General features: G+C 40.6%; 1 protein-coding gene across 5 annotated transcripts in view; it reads left to right on the plus strand.

Annotated features, from left to right (window-relative positions):
* Positions 1 to 18,109, plus strand: part of LOC146688936 (discs large homolog 1-like protein) — a 113,239-nt gene that overhangs the window by 77,224 nt on the left and 17,906 nt on the right. For all 5 annotated transcript variants that reach the window (XM_085437548.1, XM_085437545.1, XM_085437549.1 and 2 more), the window contains one exon: positions 15,028 to 15,142. In XM_085437548.1, coding sequence (XP_085293674.1) covers positions 15,028 to 15,142 — 115 coding nt within the window. The remainder of the gene's footprint in view (positions 1 to 15,027; positions 15,143 to 18,109) is intronic.

Genomic DNA, 18,109 nt, shown 5'->3' on the forward strand with positions numbered 1-18,109 from the left:
GTATCATTTAATGTCTGTGTAAGTAGCTGTGCTGTGTGTTCTCATAGAGTCGGTTCTGGTTAGGCATCAAAATGATTTCTCCTCTTTATATTAGTTTGAGATATTGGGCATTTCACATAAGTCAGTAATAATGACCACAATTTTGAAATTAGGGACTGAGCCCGTACACTCATCAGGAAAGTCACAGAGCAGAGGTGCCGAGAATCATTTTCCCATAGACTTCTATGAAATTATTTTTTACCTTCGAAGTCTACAGCCATTCTTTATATTTTATAATGCTTTGCTCAGGACACTACATTGTGACACCCTCACCAAGTATCTGCAATCTGAAGAAAAATAATTGGTGGATATATATTATAACACTAAAACATATAATAAGATGCCCAGCCCTGCCCTTTACTCTAAACAAATCCTACATTTAAATCTAACCTTACTTCTTATTCAAATCTGAACGCTTACGACAGTTTTGATGGTTCATCCTAAAGGGAGAAGCACTCAGAATATCCATTATGCCTGTGTCTAACACACATTTGTCCTCATAAAGTTACAATTAATACAGACTCTGGCTGAGTTTTCCAAAAAAGCATCATCCTGAATATTTTTTTTACTGGAAGTGACTTAGAGGGCCGTAACCTTGGAAACCAGGTTATAAATGCTGATAGGCTAATGGGATGCTGCCGTACCGGGAGACCTGAGGATAGCAGACACTATTTCACAGAGCCGAAACAATATCAGGAGAATCAGTAATCTGTCTGCTGGGGAGGGTGTGCGCGTTTGATTTTGGCATCAGTCAGAGAGCTTGTTCATAAATGTGTTATTAAGGGCATGAGCAGTGTATTACACACCGGATTAGAAGACCTTTACAGAGTCTGCTGTGAGTATGTATGTTTTCCACATGAACAAGTTGTAGCCTATTGATAAATGATTTAATATATTTGATAGAGTCAAACAGAAATCCTTCCTACCTGGCCCTGTGTGAAAAGATAATTCTCCCCTAAACCTGTGTTTGTGCCACCCTTGGTAGAAAGTAATGCAATCAAGCATTTGTGATCACTGGCAGCGAGTCTTTCGTATCAATGTGCACTTGTGAGGAATTTTGCCTCACACTCATTGCAGATTTGTTTTAACTCAGTGACATTGGAGGGTTTTTTCAAGCATGTTTAAGGTCATACTAAAGCATCTCAATCTGGTTTTAGTCCAGACTTTTTTTGATGATGATTAAGCCTTTATATGTCGCTGCAATGATACACGTACATGTTACCTGCAGTGAAATTGGCCCCCTTCCAACCATACATACATTGCACAAACATCACATTGGGAAGACAGGTTAGAAGAGGTAGCATGGTAAGAAAAACAATGGGGGGGGGACTCCACCCAGACTCCACCCAGAGCTTCTAAGAGAAGAGCGGTTTGAGAACAGAAGAAAATCATCAACATGTTTTTCAGCTTTCCAAAAAAAAGTGGTTAATCACAATTAATTCATGATTTAACAAGAAGGGCCAATTACTTTTTCTCAGAGGAGCAGGCAGGTTTTGATAGCATTTTCCCCCTTAATAAAATTTTTTTTTAATTACGTTGGTTATCTTTGTATAGTATTAAGTTAGCATTATGTTTGATGATCTAAAACATGTAAGTGTGACAAATTTGCAAAAAACTAAAAAATAGGGAAGAGGGCAAATATCTATTCACAACACTGTATATGCAACAACTCTATAGAAGCCTGCAAAGGAAAAAGTGATTGCAAAATATATAAGTTGATTCAGTAGTATTAAGATTTGATATCATCAGGTCAGTACCAGGCATTGTGCTAGAGTTCAGGGAGCACATGAGAGGGAGGTCACACTTCTGAGTGGGCAAATGTAGTCATTAGTCAACATATAAACTGTTGGGAGTACAGTGTATGTCTTTTTTTTATGTGATATGAAAAGGGACTGAATCCATTAACAAGACAACAGACAAATGTCAGCAAGCACAATAGAGATTTGGGCAAAATTTGAAAATATGAGTTAGAGCCAGAATATCACCTTGAAATGTTGCATAGTAATTAGGATTTAAATGACTTTATAGCCCAGATATTCCATCAAACAGTTTGCTGGCCAAGCTGATATTAGTCTAAACATAGTCTAACAGGGCAACCACACATTAAGACTGGGAAGGCACTGTCGGAAGGTAATGAAGTTCTGCAGCAGCTGCAGTATGCAAATATCTTGGAAGCTTATGAAGGCCGTGCAAGGATATAATCCATACATCATTCTGAAAACTGTGATGTATGGATTATGAATTCTCAAAGGTCGTACAAGCATGATAAATGGATTATGAATTCTAATTTCAAGAGGTTAATTGAAGGTCCTAAATGAAGTTTCGTTTAAGGTGCACAGACTTGTTACCGGACAAAGAAAGGCTCAGACGGCACAAGCTTGTTTGTAACCAAAGTTGAAAAATGCAGATCCGTCTCATAGCTCACACACTGTAGATTAGTTAAAGCTGTGGCATGGCGGGCAAAAAAGAAGAAGATTGCTTTGTTGATTCCTTAACAAGCAAATATGTACAACCTGTTCTTGGAGGTAGTCTTATTAGTCAGTGACAGATTTTCCTGTCAAATCAAAATGCCTCTTAGATTTTCAATATAAGCTCTTTGCAGTAACTCATATAAATCACATAATCTGATCAGATAACCATGCCGTTTGCCACTGATGACTGGGAAGATGGCCAGCTGTTGTAAAATCCAAATCAGGTCCTACAAACTTTAGTTCTGGTTTGAAGTTTAACCACTTTATTAACACAACTTCTAGCAAGCAGTCAGTCTGTGAAGTTATTATGTGGATATCACATAGTATTTATTGAAGATATCTAAAAATAAACTCAAAGGTAGTATGTTTTCAATGCTCTGGCATTAATATACTAGTGGAAGTGAATGTGTAGTGGTGCTGATAATGCTGTGTTTGTTTCTGACACTTCATTTATTTCTCACTGGAACTAACTAGTGGGAACATCGGAGCATATCCTCTTGGTTGTTCACGTCTTGTATGGGGTATTAAGTGGGATCAGCACCATGGATAGTGCCCAAAGAGCTCATAAGGTTTTAAAGGAGTAGTCTGCCTGCTTCCATTTACCTCCTATTGATCTGTAGTATATGATTAGTGTGTTCCCACTACTTCTACAACAACTAACTTTACCCAAGTGTTAGCTTTCAAACATTCAACATTTGGTTTTGTGGTTTAAAAATCTACAAACATTGCAGTGAGTCTTTCTTTGATAGAAGGACATTTCATTTTACTTTAACTAACTGTAAATTGTGATTAAAAGAGTAACTAAGATCCATAAAAAGGAGGTAGCCAGAACACGAAGGTACTGAAGGTACTGAAGGTACTGAGGGATCTAAATCTAAGAGAGGAAGAGGCTAAAATAACGGTGAGAAAACTGGAGCAACTGTAACTATAAACCGATCAGGCTAATTTCCAGTCATCTTTGACATGTTTGCTAATACCCTGCTGATACACAACTAACCAGTGATCAGTATGGTTCAAAAGTATGTTGGCTTATATTCGACCAGCTCTGCCTTGGCATTTGGTCTCTCATTAGATAACATTATCATCAGTTAACCAGGCTTACATGCTGCTCTGTATCTTAATCTAAAACAATCAGTAGAAGAACACCATTGTGTCTCTGTGTCGTGACTCTCCTATACACCTCATTAGTGACTCTCGACTGAAATTTTATATCAAACCTTCTGTCCATGCTGGGCTTTGGTCAGCAGTGTGTGTGTGTGTGTCCATCTGAGGTCCGTGTTAGTCCCATTCCTGTGGCGATGGCCAGCAGTGCTTCGTCTGTTTCACAAACACTCTTCCTGCCAATGGGAGAAGAACTCATAACGACCTCCACCAGGAGAGGAAGAGAGTGTCTGTGTGCAGGTCTCCTTCTGTTATTTATATTAAATATGTTGGGCACTGTAGCCAAACGCAGCACAGCGATACCCCAAACTGAACTGTTCTGTGTGTGTGTGTGTGTGTGTGTGTGTGTGTGTGTGTGTGTGTGTGTGTGTGTGTGTGTGTGTGTGTGTGTGTGTGAGAGAGAGAGATTTGGTTCAAGCTGATGCACCAGATATGGATCTGTGTTTATTTGAAGTACAGCAGATGGAGCGTGTTTGTCTGAAGTCTTCCTGCTGCATTAATATTGTTGGCATCTGTCATGTTGTTTTAGGGTGTTTGAAGTCATTTCATATGTACACTCACTGCCAGGTGAGACTGTAGAACCAGCCGATGTCTGCAGTAACTTCATAACGATGATGACTGCAATAATGATTTTGTAAGATCTCATTTCAGAGTAAACTTGACGTGCTTTGTGTGGCATTTGCAGGAGATAATAGGAGCATAAGATTTACAGTTGTGTGTGTTATTATGCACTCAGTGTTTGTAATTAATGGCACCGGTAACAAGGTATGAGTGGAGAAAATTGATTCTGTTCTCAAAATGTTGTAAGTCATTGTAAAAATCTTCTATCATCTTTTGAGAAAAAGAGAAACAAGATTATGTTGCACACACTCACTGCGTACTCACAGTTACACAGTGGGATGAATTGTACACTCTCCTATCTATGAGATTGTTTGTTCCTATTATTTTTAATTTATATATAAGATCACTTTGTAATGATCTGAAAGCCTACATTACCCATATGGCAACTTGACTGTGGACAGGTGATATAAGTAGCAGCTATCAGGCTACAGAGGAATTATTTTCACTTCTGCAATCTCCATGCAACCATTTATCACCCCTTTACTAAAGTGAAGTCATCCTAATGACTTTGTATCCAATGTTCCTGTCGATGAGTACACAAAGCCTATAATTTATCAGCTGTAAACATTTTTACATTTGTTTTATATTTTTGAATATAGAAATTTCATCAAACTTAACAATGTTTTACAACAAAGTTTAACAACAATGTTTAACAACTATGTATAAATCTATTATTTCCTTTACAATTTTGCATTTGTTGTCATGGATCGCTGTGTGGCAGGCAGGATGAGGACCCAATCGCAAAAACTCACAGACTCAAGGGATAAACTCAAAATGCAGCTTTATTGCTGACAAAAGATAATAGGAAAACTAAACTGGGAAAAACTAACATAAAGTTCACCAGGAAACACAGGGGGAATCACACACAGCATGAGGGAGAACGCGACGCCGAACAGAGGGAGACGCAGACAGAAATACACAGAGGGTTAACGAGGAAAGTGGGAACACACGGGGAACACAGCTGACACAGATAACCATAACAAGACAGGGCGGGGTGAACATAACACTGACGGGAGACAGGCAGAGTCAAACAGGAAGTACAGAGGTTCAAACAGGAGGAGAGAGAGCACGGGGAAAACACAGACATAACGGGCTGAGGAAGACATGGAATAAAACACGAGGGCTCACAGTTACACAGGGGCACACAGGAGGTAACCAAATAAGGAACATCTTAACAGAAGAACCTAGGAACCAAGGCATGACTAGGGGATGAAATACAAAACATACAAAAACTGAGAATACCGGGCCCACATGGCCCGGGACCATGACATTTGTAGGACAGTCCCAATCAAAAATGGCAAAAAATCGTATTTTGAATGATTGGATCTTAACAAGGTTCCAAGTAGAGCTTCAACATGCAACAAGAATAAATGGGAGTAGGACAAAACATTTTTTGAGCATGTAATTTATTTAAAACAATACTTAAACTGAAACAGGCTGTTTTACAGCTGATTGGAATTTAAGACCACGTGCCTTTAAAAGGCCAAATGTGTGCAAAAATGTAGATTCATTGTCATTTTCTGTCAGGTAGTCACACTGTTATGATGTTCTCGCCATCGCTGCTGAGGTGGGACGCAGTAAGACAGTCATTTGGAATTTCTTAAGTGATCCTGAGGGTTATGGAAGAAAATCGTCAAGTGTAAGAGACAAAAAACTTCACCAACACTGAGCCAGAGGATCCAATTGGGTGTCTGTTAAGACACTGGACGATCCTCGACCCAAATTAAGGCGTTACTGGTCCTGACTGCAGCCCCATAACCATCAGACGGCATCTGAGACTGAAGGGCTTCAAAAACCAAAAATGTCTTCAAAGGCCTCGTCTACTTGAACACCACAGAACCGACCGTTTGGACTTTGCAAGAGAGCACCAAACATGGGGCATTAAATGGTGGAAGAAAGTTTTATTCTCTGATGAGAGAAAATGTAGCCTTGATGGTCCTGATGTTTACTGGCATGACAAGAAGATCCCGCTGGAGATGTTTTCTACATGCCACAGTGGAGGGTGCGCCATAATGGTCTGGGGTACTTTTTCCTTCAGTGGAACAATGGAGCTTCAGGAGGTGCAGGGGCATCAAATGGCTGCTGGCTATGTCCAGATGTTGCAGAGAGCATCCCTCATGACTGAGGGCCCTGGTCTGTGTGGTAACAGCTGGGTTTTTCAACAGGACAATGCTAATGTATGCAATGCCTGCAGGACAGGGGACTTCTTCCAGGAAAATAACATCACTCTTTTGGACCATTGTGCGTGTTCCCCTGATCTAAATCCAACTGAGAACCTTTGCGAATGGATGGCAAGAGAAGTTTACAAAAATGGACAACAGTTCCAGGCAGTAGATGTCCTTCATGTGGCCGTCTTAAGCTTTTAGAGAGATGTTCCCACTCACCTCATGGAAACACTTGCATCAAGCATGCTGCAACGAGTTTTTGAAGTGATGAACAGTAACGGTGGAGCTAATCATTACTGAGTTCCTGTTTGGAACTTTGATTTCCGTTTTTTAGGGGTTAACTGTTTTTTTGGAGGTGTGGTCTTAAACTTTCGATCAGCTGTAAAAGAGCCTATTTCAGTTCAAGCGTTGTTTTCAATAAATTGCATGCTCAAAATAAGGTTTTTTTCTCACTCCCGTTTCTTCTTGCTGCATGTTGAAGCTTGACATGGAACCTTATTAAGATCCAACCGTGCAAAATATAACTTTTTGCCATTTTCAAGTGGTCTTAAACTTTTGATCGGGACTGCATTCACATAATGGTCATTTGTAGTTGTCCTGAAGTTCAGTATTGTTTTTTCATGTTCCTCTCCAGCCACAAAAGGCTTTCTGTTACCTATATTCAGCTCTCGGTGTATAGAAAACACAGTGTAACCACTGTTAGACATTTTCCTTTGTATTTTCAAGACCTAATTCCACTGTGACTCCTTGAATGTAATCTTTAAACTCAACAACATTTTTGAGTCAGTTGCTTAGTGCTAAAAGATTCGAACCATGATTGTTTGGAGTCAGATTGCCTGTCACCAAGCACCTTGTGCAGCCACTTTGAGATCCAAACTTGTGGCACATTCAACTTCTGAGCAACAACTAGTTGCAATCAGTCGCCAAATGTGAAAAGATGAGGTGTAATCACTTGGAAACAACTGATCATTAACCATTACCGAGGCATTAAAATGTGCAAAGGTTTCACAATGAATTTTCAGTTACATACCATTTCTTTTCCAAAGTTGGCTGTTATTAGCGAACAGTAATATGTAATAAGCTGAAAAGACCATTGGCTCATGCTCAAAACAACAAAGCTTTAATACATAGCGAAACAATAAACTGGGAACTTGAGCTGAAGTTTCACGGCTTCATTTCTGTTTTTAAGTATCCAGTACAACTGTTGATTGGAAAAAAACACGATGTTTGGTTAAAACAATGTTGAGTCGCTGTGCTGACCTTCAAGCTCGATCTTCTCTGTGCCATTAAGTTTCCTGATGTGGGAATACAAATGCCTGCAGGTTGACAGCAGTGTTAGTCACTGGGATTACACACGACTGTCAGAGACACACAGTCACACACATAAACACTCACACGTGACCCACACAGCTAGTGTCTGTCAGCAGTAATACTGAGGTGATGTACAGAGGATTATCCTCACTTCTGTTAGTGTGCTTATTGCACTTTGCGTGCGTTTGTGTGTGTCGTGCACAACTTGTTACATAGAAGATTAACAGTAGCTCCATCACGGGGGCTTTCAAATACAGTGCTGCTGGATTTTCTTCTGCTGAACACCCAAAGTAAAGGACGTTACTTTTTTTTTCTAACTCTGTATATTAGCCCCCTCTTTCCTCTTTTGCTTCCTTTCTTTCCTCTTCCTTTTTTCGCTTTCCTTCCTCTCCACCTGTCACCTCCTCCTGTCTTCCCCAGTGTTACTGAAGTCTGTGGTAATGGTCTGACTCTCAACCCACGATGTGTGATTTGGGGGATTTGAGTTGTCACTTGTAACAGGAAGGCGACTGATTTAGGATTTGGAGTGTGTCTCTTCGTCACTTTGAGACACATTTTTTCACTTCCAGCTTTTGACATTTAAACTTAAATCAGTACATCAAGACATTTTTGTCTTAAATTGCTTTAGTTACGTTATTCTTCTATGCCTCTCCTGCAATCTGATCACTTAATCAATACCAATGTAGATTGCTGAGCTATTGTTTTAATTATAGATGAGCCTCTTGCAGCACTGCTATTTTTGGAGCCAGGGCTTATTGTAGACGTATAAAGCAGGCTTATAACGTGAAGAATTTGGATTGGGGTTTTATTTTGTATGTGTGTGGGGTTTTTTTTTTAAATTCAGCTAATGAACCAAGAAGAGGTCTGTGTCCACTACTGGAGTTGTGGGAGGTTGCAGCCTTTCCCAGCTGACACTGGGGTTATCGGAGGAGTAGATCCTGGGCAGGTTGTTGGTGCATAACAGGGTAACGAAGAGAGGCAGACAACTACTAACGTTCACATCCAAACCCACAGCCAATTTAGACTCACCAAGTTACTGTGGGCACCCGAAGAAACCCATGCAAGCACAGCAAGAACCTGCAAATTATTTACGTCCTTGGACAAATTCAGTTTCTGAAGAATTTTAAAAATGAGTGAAAAAGAGTCAAATTGAAGCAGTTCAGTGCAGTTTTCTCGTTATGTGTTTAGTATGTGTTTCCTTCTTTTTTGGGGGCATAATTTAATGGTACATTATTTAAATAAATGTTTGCGAGCTAGCAGTCCTCTTCATTGTTTTTGTTACTATAAGCTTCTCTTCTTTCAGTATGTGGAGCAGTGCTGAACTGGCAACAAGGAGGTGTATTGTCTGCATGATGCAAGTATGCAATGGTCTGCTGATTAAATTATTTCTCCATAGTGCTGCAAGTGGACACAAGAAACCCTCGGCAAACATTTAAATGTACAAGAAAAATCCAAACGCTACAGCAATGATGACATAAACAGTGGAAAAAAACTGCATATATGATCCATGCTTCTTCCCGTGGGACATAAAAACTGAAGGGAAAAGTATGTATATTCATTTAATGAATGAGGATCAACCCTTTGAGAGATATTGTCCTTTTTCTTAGGGGTTCACTCGTGGCAGTTATTCACAATTAGGGCGGTCTCTTTCCTCTGTTAAAGGAAAGGGTGATCTGAAAGGAGAATGTATTGGTGCAATGCACACAATCCTAATGATGTGAAATGCCTATCTCTAGCGGTTTTGTGTTGGATAGCACTGAAGCTGCACAATGCAGGGAAAGGCCTCTGCCAGCTGCTCAATGGAGTAACAATGCTCCTCTAGAGAGAGCAGAGGAGAGGAGAGGAGAGGAGGGAACACAAGCCATTAGTCTCTGCCATCATCATCTTTCCCCCCACTGCCTCTGCCTCCTAGTTTCCTCACCTTCTACTTACCTTTTATCCAGCTCCACATTATCCCTGTATATTATATACCTGTGTCTGTCTTGTTCTTAATCTGTTAATGCTACACTGCGGTGATCTGTGTTGGCAGTTAAATGCCGATGATATGAAACCCACATGATTTCTGTTTGTCTACAGAAAATTGTAGCACAACCTGTTCACTTTTACATGGGAATATTGTTATAATCTTTAAGATTTCTTAGAAGCCAAACACATGCAAGAAAGAACCGTCCCAACTGTGGAAGTGGGGAAAGTGAGACAGATGGAGGCGCAGACAAATCATGCAGCGCAGAAAGAGTTTAATTGCGTATACTTATTAAGACAAATGATAGTGTCTCATTTTTTATGTGACTGCTATACAAAATGAAAAGAAAATCCATTTAAGAGCTATGAATTGACCTCTTAGTTAAGCTTCCCAAAAATCAATATTCAGAATGCTTGGTCAAGCTTTACCATGTGTGTGTGTGTGGCTTGTAGACTGATTCCCTGGGCCAAAGTAGGGCAGGAGAGCCTGGCATTGACTCAGCTTTCTGCATGAGTGACCTGAGGAAACAGTGTGTGTGTGTGTGGGTGGGTGTGCTAGCTGCTGTCAAAGAGGGGGAGGAGCAAAATGAACGCACCAGCGAACGGGAGATGGAGCAAGAGTGGAGTGTAGTAGAGACAGAGAGAGAGAGAAAGAGTTAGCATCTGTTGTTTCTCTGGCAGCTGAGCCGCACTGGACCGATTTTACGCACACATATTTTTTCCCCACTCCACCACACGTTGCTACATACCTACGTAGACACACATTCGCATCTTTCCTCTCCTGCTCTCTCCTGTGCTGCATCCAACGTGGAACGGGCTCCCTCTCTTTCTCTCTATCCTTTTCCTCTCATTCACGTCTCAGGACTCTAAGCTTCAAACCTCGCTCTCCCTGGCTTAGACACTGATCTGAGAGCCCCTGTGACGGTATCACATCGCGGACGGTGTCTGCCAGCAGCCTGTGAGTACAGCAAGAGTGGGAGAAGCGATTTACTTCTTTACATCTCGCCTCTGGTAACAACCTAACAGCTGTTTCTGGGTAACATTGTTGGGAGGCGTTAATGGATAAATGTCTGAGACTCTAACACTGTGTTATCCATCTTGTGGCCACTGATACAGCAGTGACATGTTAGCTTCTGTGTAGATGGCTAGCAAGTTTTGATGCCGATAACTTCTCCCACTTTCAGCACTTCTGTTTTTTTTCTGTGCTGTGCTGCTTTTGCTCTTTCACTAAACTGGACTTTAAAGAATGATCAGGATTTCAGCTCCCACTTTAACTGCATCAGCATTAGCTTGGGTCTGAAAACAAAAGAAGATCAGAGCTGCATCCTTGGCAGCACAGGCTTTGTCTTTGCATTCAAGATCAGGAGTTAATAGAACCGATATCTTAGCTGCAGCACAGTCTTTGTTGCATAGATCAGAAAGAAGAGGAAAAGCGTATCTCTGTAGCTTTACAGTAGCTCTGTCTTTGTTTATATTGATTCATAAACTGCTTTCATTCTTTGTTTTACGAACAGATTTTTATTCTGCTGCATTACATCTTTTCTGCTTCTTCTCCCCCTTTGCCTTTTCTCTCCTTTCTGTTCTTCTTTTCCTGCCTCCTTCCCTGACTTTTCTCTCTCTCTTGCTCTTGATCCTGTGTTGTATAGATTCACTTTGTGTTTACAGTCAGTTGCCGAGGATGTGAAAGTTTTTCGTCTGGTCCGTCAAGCTGAAACTGAGAAAAATACATATGTTAATCCACCAATTCGTGAGGGATTACTGCTGATTTTGGTCTAAATCTGAAAAAGCCAGACTGGGGTTGCCAATGAAAAATATGTAAGATTAAAGGAATAAATTAACACATGTATTTCAGCAAAAGGCTCTTGAGTTTCATCTTTTTATGGAAAGATGGAGGCAGATTGCTATTTTCTTTTTTAGATTATTCAAACCTGTCATTTAATGGAGACATCAAATGCTGCAATTCAGTCATCCTCGGAGGGAAATATCCTAATCAGAAACAATATATTACGGCTCTATTTTCTTTTTTCTTGCTTTTTTATCTGTGGAAAAATCAAAAGCTAATTGCAGATCATGTTGCTCGTTTCACGTGGCTTCCAGCTCTTTCAGCGCTGTTTAGTTGTTCGTGTCAGTGTGTCAGTCTAATGAGAGCTTTGTGGGGATATCAGCTCATATCTGGGAAAGAAGAAGCAGGAGACACTGCAGGTTTCGGATCAGCGTGTGTGTGTGTGTGTGTGTGTGTGTGTGTGTGTGTGTGTGTGTGTGTGTGTGTTCATGACCGTGTGTACCTAGAGAATGATTGAATTACTCAGGGTTAATTAGATTCTGTAGTCCACAGCAATGGTTCAGATACACACATACGCACACTCACTCACAGGGACATCCTTCAGAGGGGCTTTTTCAGGCTTATTGCCTGCGGCGTTGTCATCCGTGTATTAGTTGAGATATTTTCTGGGAAGCTGTGTGGTGCTAAGCAGAGTAGAAGACAGTCAGGAAGGATTTATTACACATTTCTGCTGCTTGTTCAGCCACTCCGGATCAAAATACTGCCGTTTGCGGCAGCTTGCTAAAGGTTAAAACTATGTACTTTATTGCTAGAGGAAGTGTGTCCAGATATTGTCGAAGCCATCATTGCACATCAGCTGAAATACTTGTGTTTCCACTTTGTGTATACCGCAAAATACTTTAGCTTATAAATAAAGAGGCTGAATGACATTTTAATGGCCACTGAAATATCGGGTGAGACGGTAAAGTGTTTTTGCTGCATCTAGCAGAAGGACACTAAAGCACGAGGCAGCTGTGCTGAGTGTTTGAGCAAATCAGTGCACTTTGCATTGATTGGCCGATCGGTCGGCCTCGCGCAATTTACTTCATGCCATTCAAGGGAGATGAGTATACAATTGTTCCCAGCAATTAAACTAAAAATGCTGTTTGGAAATTCAGCAATGTATTTACGGGTCCGCACAGGTTTACTAAGAAAAACTGCATGCTGTGTAATTGCATTTGCAACTGTGGTGCTGAATGGCGAGGATGTGAGTGCAAACAACTCAGCCGTTTTCCCATCCAATACGTCAATGTCATTTTACTTTGGGCTCCAGTATTGTGTGCCTCTTGCAGATCTGTAACATTTCAGCCAAGGAGTAAATAAAAAGTTAATAACTCCATGAAAACGCTGCACCAGTGATGCTGTGTCACACCACTGCTGAGCGGCCGGAACGTCACTATGTGAAATCGTTGTGCATGTATAATGGAGCTCCTCAGTGCAGACTCACCCATTTTCCACCTACGTCTAGCCCTAATATGTCCCACTGCTCTCTGTGTCAGCACTGGTCTGAGTCAAGTCAAGTCAAGTCAAGTCAAGTCAACTTTATTTGTCAATTCTGCCACATGTACAGGACATACACAGAATAGAAATTGCGTTACTCTCAAACCCTAGTGATTAGAAAAATGCAAATAAAATAATTAAAAAGTAAAAATTTAAATAAATACGATACAATTTTACATATAACAAAAAAAAGCTATGCAATATACAATATACAATATTCAAGTAAGAAGGCATAGTGGTGCAAAATAGGCAAATAGTGCAAATGATTTGATTTGCATGAAGATTTAGTAGTGTACGGTAAGAGATAGTGTCACATGAGCTTATGGTATCATTCCAGTTCATCTCCCAAAGAAACTCACTTTAAACATTTTTTGTGGTCAAACTTTACATGAATGATAAGCTGAAGAATGTGTTTAGATCTTTTTATGCGAGGAAAAAAAAGGACAGAATGAGTGTGAAGTGCTGCCCACATCCCAGAGTGGTTCATGCGGGCCTAGGGCTATTTTCCCAGTTTGAGAAACAATTAACCAGTCTGGGTTTAGTGTGCATTATTAAGATTGAGAATTTCAATTTAGTTAGTCTGCTACCTAGAAACATTTGGAAAGGCTGAGTATGATATGGCAAATTAAAAACAATGTCTCGCCACTTGCCAGCCATCTGAAGTTCTCCCGACACATCTTTTAACAGTTATTTCAGAGTGTTATCTTTAATTTCAGTGGTCACTGGGGGCACATGAGCTTGCCTGTTACAAAATGATAAAAACTGCATAAAAAGTTTGCTGACTTTGCTCCAAATTGAGAGCCGTATCTCTCTCTCTTTTAATGTTTCCGTTGGTACTCTAAGCTTAGGCGGTAGAGCAGGTGATCTAATAGTCGGATGGTCGTTCGATCGCTCGCTGCTATGTATGTGTAATGTGTGATAGTGATGTATGTCATCACTTTCACACTCAGATAGCAGCATCCTATCTCAATTCTGAATATAATCGTGGCAAGTTATTAATCTTGGCCTGACAGATCCGGTGGTCTTTGTCCTTTACCTGGACAAGAGACTCTTTTCTTTCTTTCTTCTTTAACATTAAGTTTATTAGAAGTCTTTTTTACCAGTTCAGTCTCTGTCTCTCTTATGGAATATAACATGCATCTTAGTTTTTCATCCCAGCATCTTTTCAGAAAGGTCTGGCTTCCACCTCAGATGCTGTTGCTTCGCTTTCTTCAGTCTCTCTTGTAAAACATCTCTAGGCAAGCATATTTCCTTACGTGGAAAAATCAGGGGCTGTGGCGTTGTCTGGATTAAAAAAGAAGCGTGAAAAATGCATTTTCCACGATTTGATTTCAATTATTTTGCTTCCTTAACATCCACTAAGTGGTAAGAACAGTATTGCGCATGTGTCATGAATCCAACTGTAAGTTTGCAAGTGCACTTATTTCTTTGTATATGTGGCCCTTTAAAAGGATTCAGTTGTTTTCAGTTGCACTGTATGGCACGTTTATCTATTTAGGTCTGAGTCATTTTGCATCTACGTGGAGTTTAAAGCACACTGTGCACGCACGACTGTAAATGTATGTGTTGATGACGATATTAACATGGATCGGGTCTGATGTAACAGGAGTTAACATTCACATCAAACAGACTGTTAGATTATGGCTGTAGAGAATCCGTTGATAACTCAGACTGTGCGTGTGCTTGTCTGGGAGAGCAGTGTGTTTGCAGCTGAGTGGAGTAACTCAGCATAGAGGGAATCCTTTCTGATCTTGAATGCAGGGGAAAAAAAACAAACCCTACTTTCTGTAGTTGTCGTCACAACTCAACTACTTGCTGCCGCCATTTGTAAAAATGTGTTTTTCCAGTTTGTTCTCGCTCTGTTCTTTTCTTTGATGAAAAACATAAACCATATTTTGTTTAAATAAAAAGGTAAGGTTTGTTATCTCAAGCCCAATAGGTCTAACAACGTTACTGTGTGTCTCTTTGTGTGTAGAGTACAGTCGTTTCGAGGCAAAGATCCATGACCTGAGGGAACAGATGATGACCAGCAGTGTCAGCTCCAGCTCCACGTCTCTCCGCTCCACACAGAAGCGCACACTTTACGTCAGGTACAACACAACACACGCGCGCACACACACACACAGGGCAGACAGAGGTGACTGATTATCCAGTGTTCATCAATGTGGCACAATCATTCGAGGACCTTATCTCAGCTGTCTACTGTGTGAGGTTATCACATCTGAAATCACAATTAGACGTGTGTGTGGCACAGGGTCACACTCACACATCCACCAGCCTGCCACCTCTGTGAGCGTCCTTCTGTCCTCGTGTCATTCTTGTCCTTGCCCGCCCGATTCCTGGGTTCCGTCTTTAGAGCCCAGAAGCGGTTTCAGCCGGAAACCAGCTCCACTTTTTGATGTCCTTTCTTCACAAGAATCACAGTCTTTGAAATATTGATTAAAACGCTGGGTCGCTGGGTCCACATAAGTCACATTGGAGCTCTTGGAAGATCAATCACATGGAAAGCAAAGACAGGAAAAGCAGCTCTAATGGCAACACTAAATGAGGCTTTAGGAAGACAAGCATTTTCTTTTAGGTTACTTCAGTTAAGCAGAAAAAGCACCAGAGAAGGTGGTCAAAGAACAAATCTGTGGGTATCTATTTGACTTTTGGATTAAAAAAGCGATGCTTTCTCTAATCATGGCAAGAGATGTCAAAGAAAGAGAAGGCACAATCAATCTTTGTGCATTTCAGTAGGCTGTGCCACTGGCTGATTAAAGACCAAGCGTAACATTATAATGAACATCTTCCAGCTGAAATGTCATTGAATGTTGCTCTCTCCTGTATATTTATCATGTCATATCATATTTGTCACTTAGAACAATTCAAGCTTTCAATATTAAAGAGTTTGATCTCAGGATCAGGAAGAAGAACCTTTTAACTGGCACAAAAAAGCAGAACTGTTAAAAAGGTTGGATGGTTTTCATGTTTATAAATGTTTTTCCATGTCTTTCTTAATCTACTAACTCATGTCTGTCAAGTTTTACAATTTTCTTTTGATACAAACAGTAAAATATCCTGCACCTCTGTATTTTTCATGTAATTTTTAGCTCAGTTGAAAAAAAAAAAGAAACGCAAAATTGAGTGCATTCTAGACGAAAGGAATATCTGACTTGAGCTGTGTGCAAGTGACCTGAAAGGAAAGAGTGGGTGCAGCTGGGATGAATGTCACCTTCAATAACGCACTCTCTCTCCGCCAAACACGCACATTCTGATCAGACGGAGAGAAAGAGCGTTGCGTCAGAGTCTAAACTTGGAGCTACAGGCCAAAGGTCGCAGTCAGCTATCGGGGAGCTGTAGACCAATAAATCAAAAAGATTTATCCCACTGACTGATCGTCTGCTTCATCTGACTGAGAAACAGGCTGATTGACCCCCCCCTACTTTTCTCGGTTTTTATTTCATAAAAAATTGATTCCTTACAGCAAGATGCTAGAGGACTCTTGATGCTTCTGCCTCAAATCCCCCCTCATTAAAACAAATCCTCATACTGAACTATATATCCAGTGGCTCATTATCAGGAAACATGGCATTGCAGCTGTTTGACATCATGTTTGTTAAATTTTTAAGTAGTTAGCCGCAGGCATGATTATCATTAGCATAAATTAAGCGTGCCCCCATCCACTGTTTTCATTTGGCTCAGGCTAAAAGTGAGGAGAAATGTCCACTGCTCACTTGATTAAATGATTAGAAGCCTGCATTAGAATGTCTTCTACCAGAGTGCACCTAAATTAAATTCTGCTGTGGAGAAAAACTTTTAACTATGTCTGAGGGGACTGGCCACCATCCATTTAGGGGGCTCTTTCTCAACAAAGTTAACACGAATGAAACTGAGAGTCTGCTGCATGTTGCTGCTTTAACGAGGCATCGGCCAAGCAGTGCTTCTTAACATTTCCTAATTATCCTTGAACCCAAAGTACAGATAAGGCTGATGTCATTAATCACGAGTCTGTAAGAGTTTAGTTTTAACCTGATAATAGTGTCGTAAGAAATGACATCACAGTTCACCGTGACATGTGAATGACACAAATCACACTTTCACTGTACAAAACCCCAAAGTTACAGACGTTATATGCATGTTTCCATAAGAATTATCATAATACATATTTTAAGCCACCACCTCGTCAGTGTTAACGGCAATCTTCCCCCAACTCTTTTCAAAATCAGGATCTTTCACGGTTGCAGACAGTAATGTAATAACCCCTCCAACAGCCCACGTAAAGCATAAATCAATGTCGTGCAAGAACTTCCTATATCTGGACACTGCCCAGAAGTGACCAATCAAATTGCACTGTGAGACTGGCAGCTGATTGGTCGAGCTGAGGATGTCGGCGCATGACAGATGGCTTTGTGTGTGCGTGTGGGCTGCTGCCGTGTGTACTTGTGTGTGTATACAGGATCTGTGTGTGCATAAATGTTGTGTGTAAAAGACAGGCTAACCTTTCGTCAGAGGAAATGTCACTGAAACAAAGTGACACACTGTATGTGCAGCTGGGCCTTGCATAAAAGGTGAGCATGTGTCCTCTCCTCCATTCTTCTTCTTTCCTGCCTCATTTTACATTCACACCATTATGGTCTATTTTAAACACAGCCTATGGTTCAGTAGCATTGTAATTGTATATCTCACTGCGGAAAGGCTCAGGGGTTGCTGCAGTAAAAAGATGATGTCCTGTCTTCATTGAAGGTATAGAGTTTATTTTAAATGTCTGAATCCTTCGTTGGCTTTTTTATTGTTTTATTTTTGTATATTAGAAAGATTCTCAGTCAGCTGTCACCTGTCGGTGTCCATATACTATATAAAGATCATTTTATTCTTGCTTTGGTCTGAATGTGTGCACTGAAAAATCAGAGCTGTGTCTGCTGAACTGAGTCCTGCTGCAAGCATTTTAAAATGCTGCAGCACGTCCTGAAACCGAGTGTTATAGTTTCAAAGTTTAGTTTATTTTATGGCTTTTTTCAACCTAATATAGTGACATTTAATGTTAGAATTCATTTTCTGCTGAAGGCTGTGGGAAG

This window comes from Copadichromis virginalis, linkage group LG17 (assembly GCF_057382275.1).
Source record: "Copadichromis virginalis isolate Kocher_CV1m ecotype Utaka linkage group LG17, C_Virginalis_male_GT1.1, whole genome shotgun sequence".
Taxonomy (NCBI): Eukaryota; Metazoa; Chordata; class Actinopteri; order Cichliformes; family Cichlidae; genus Copadichromis; species Copadichromis virginalis.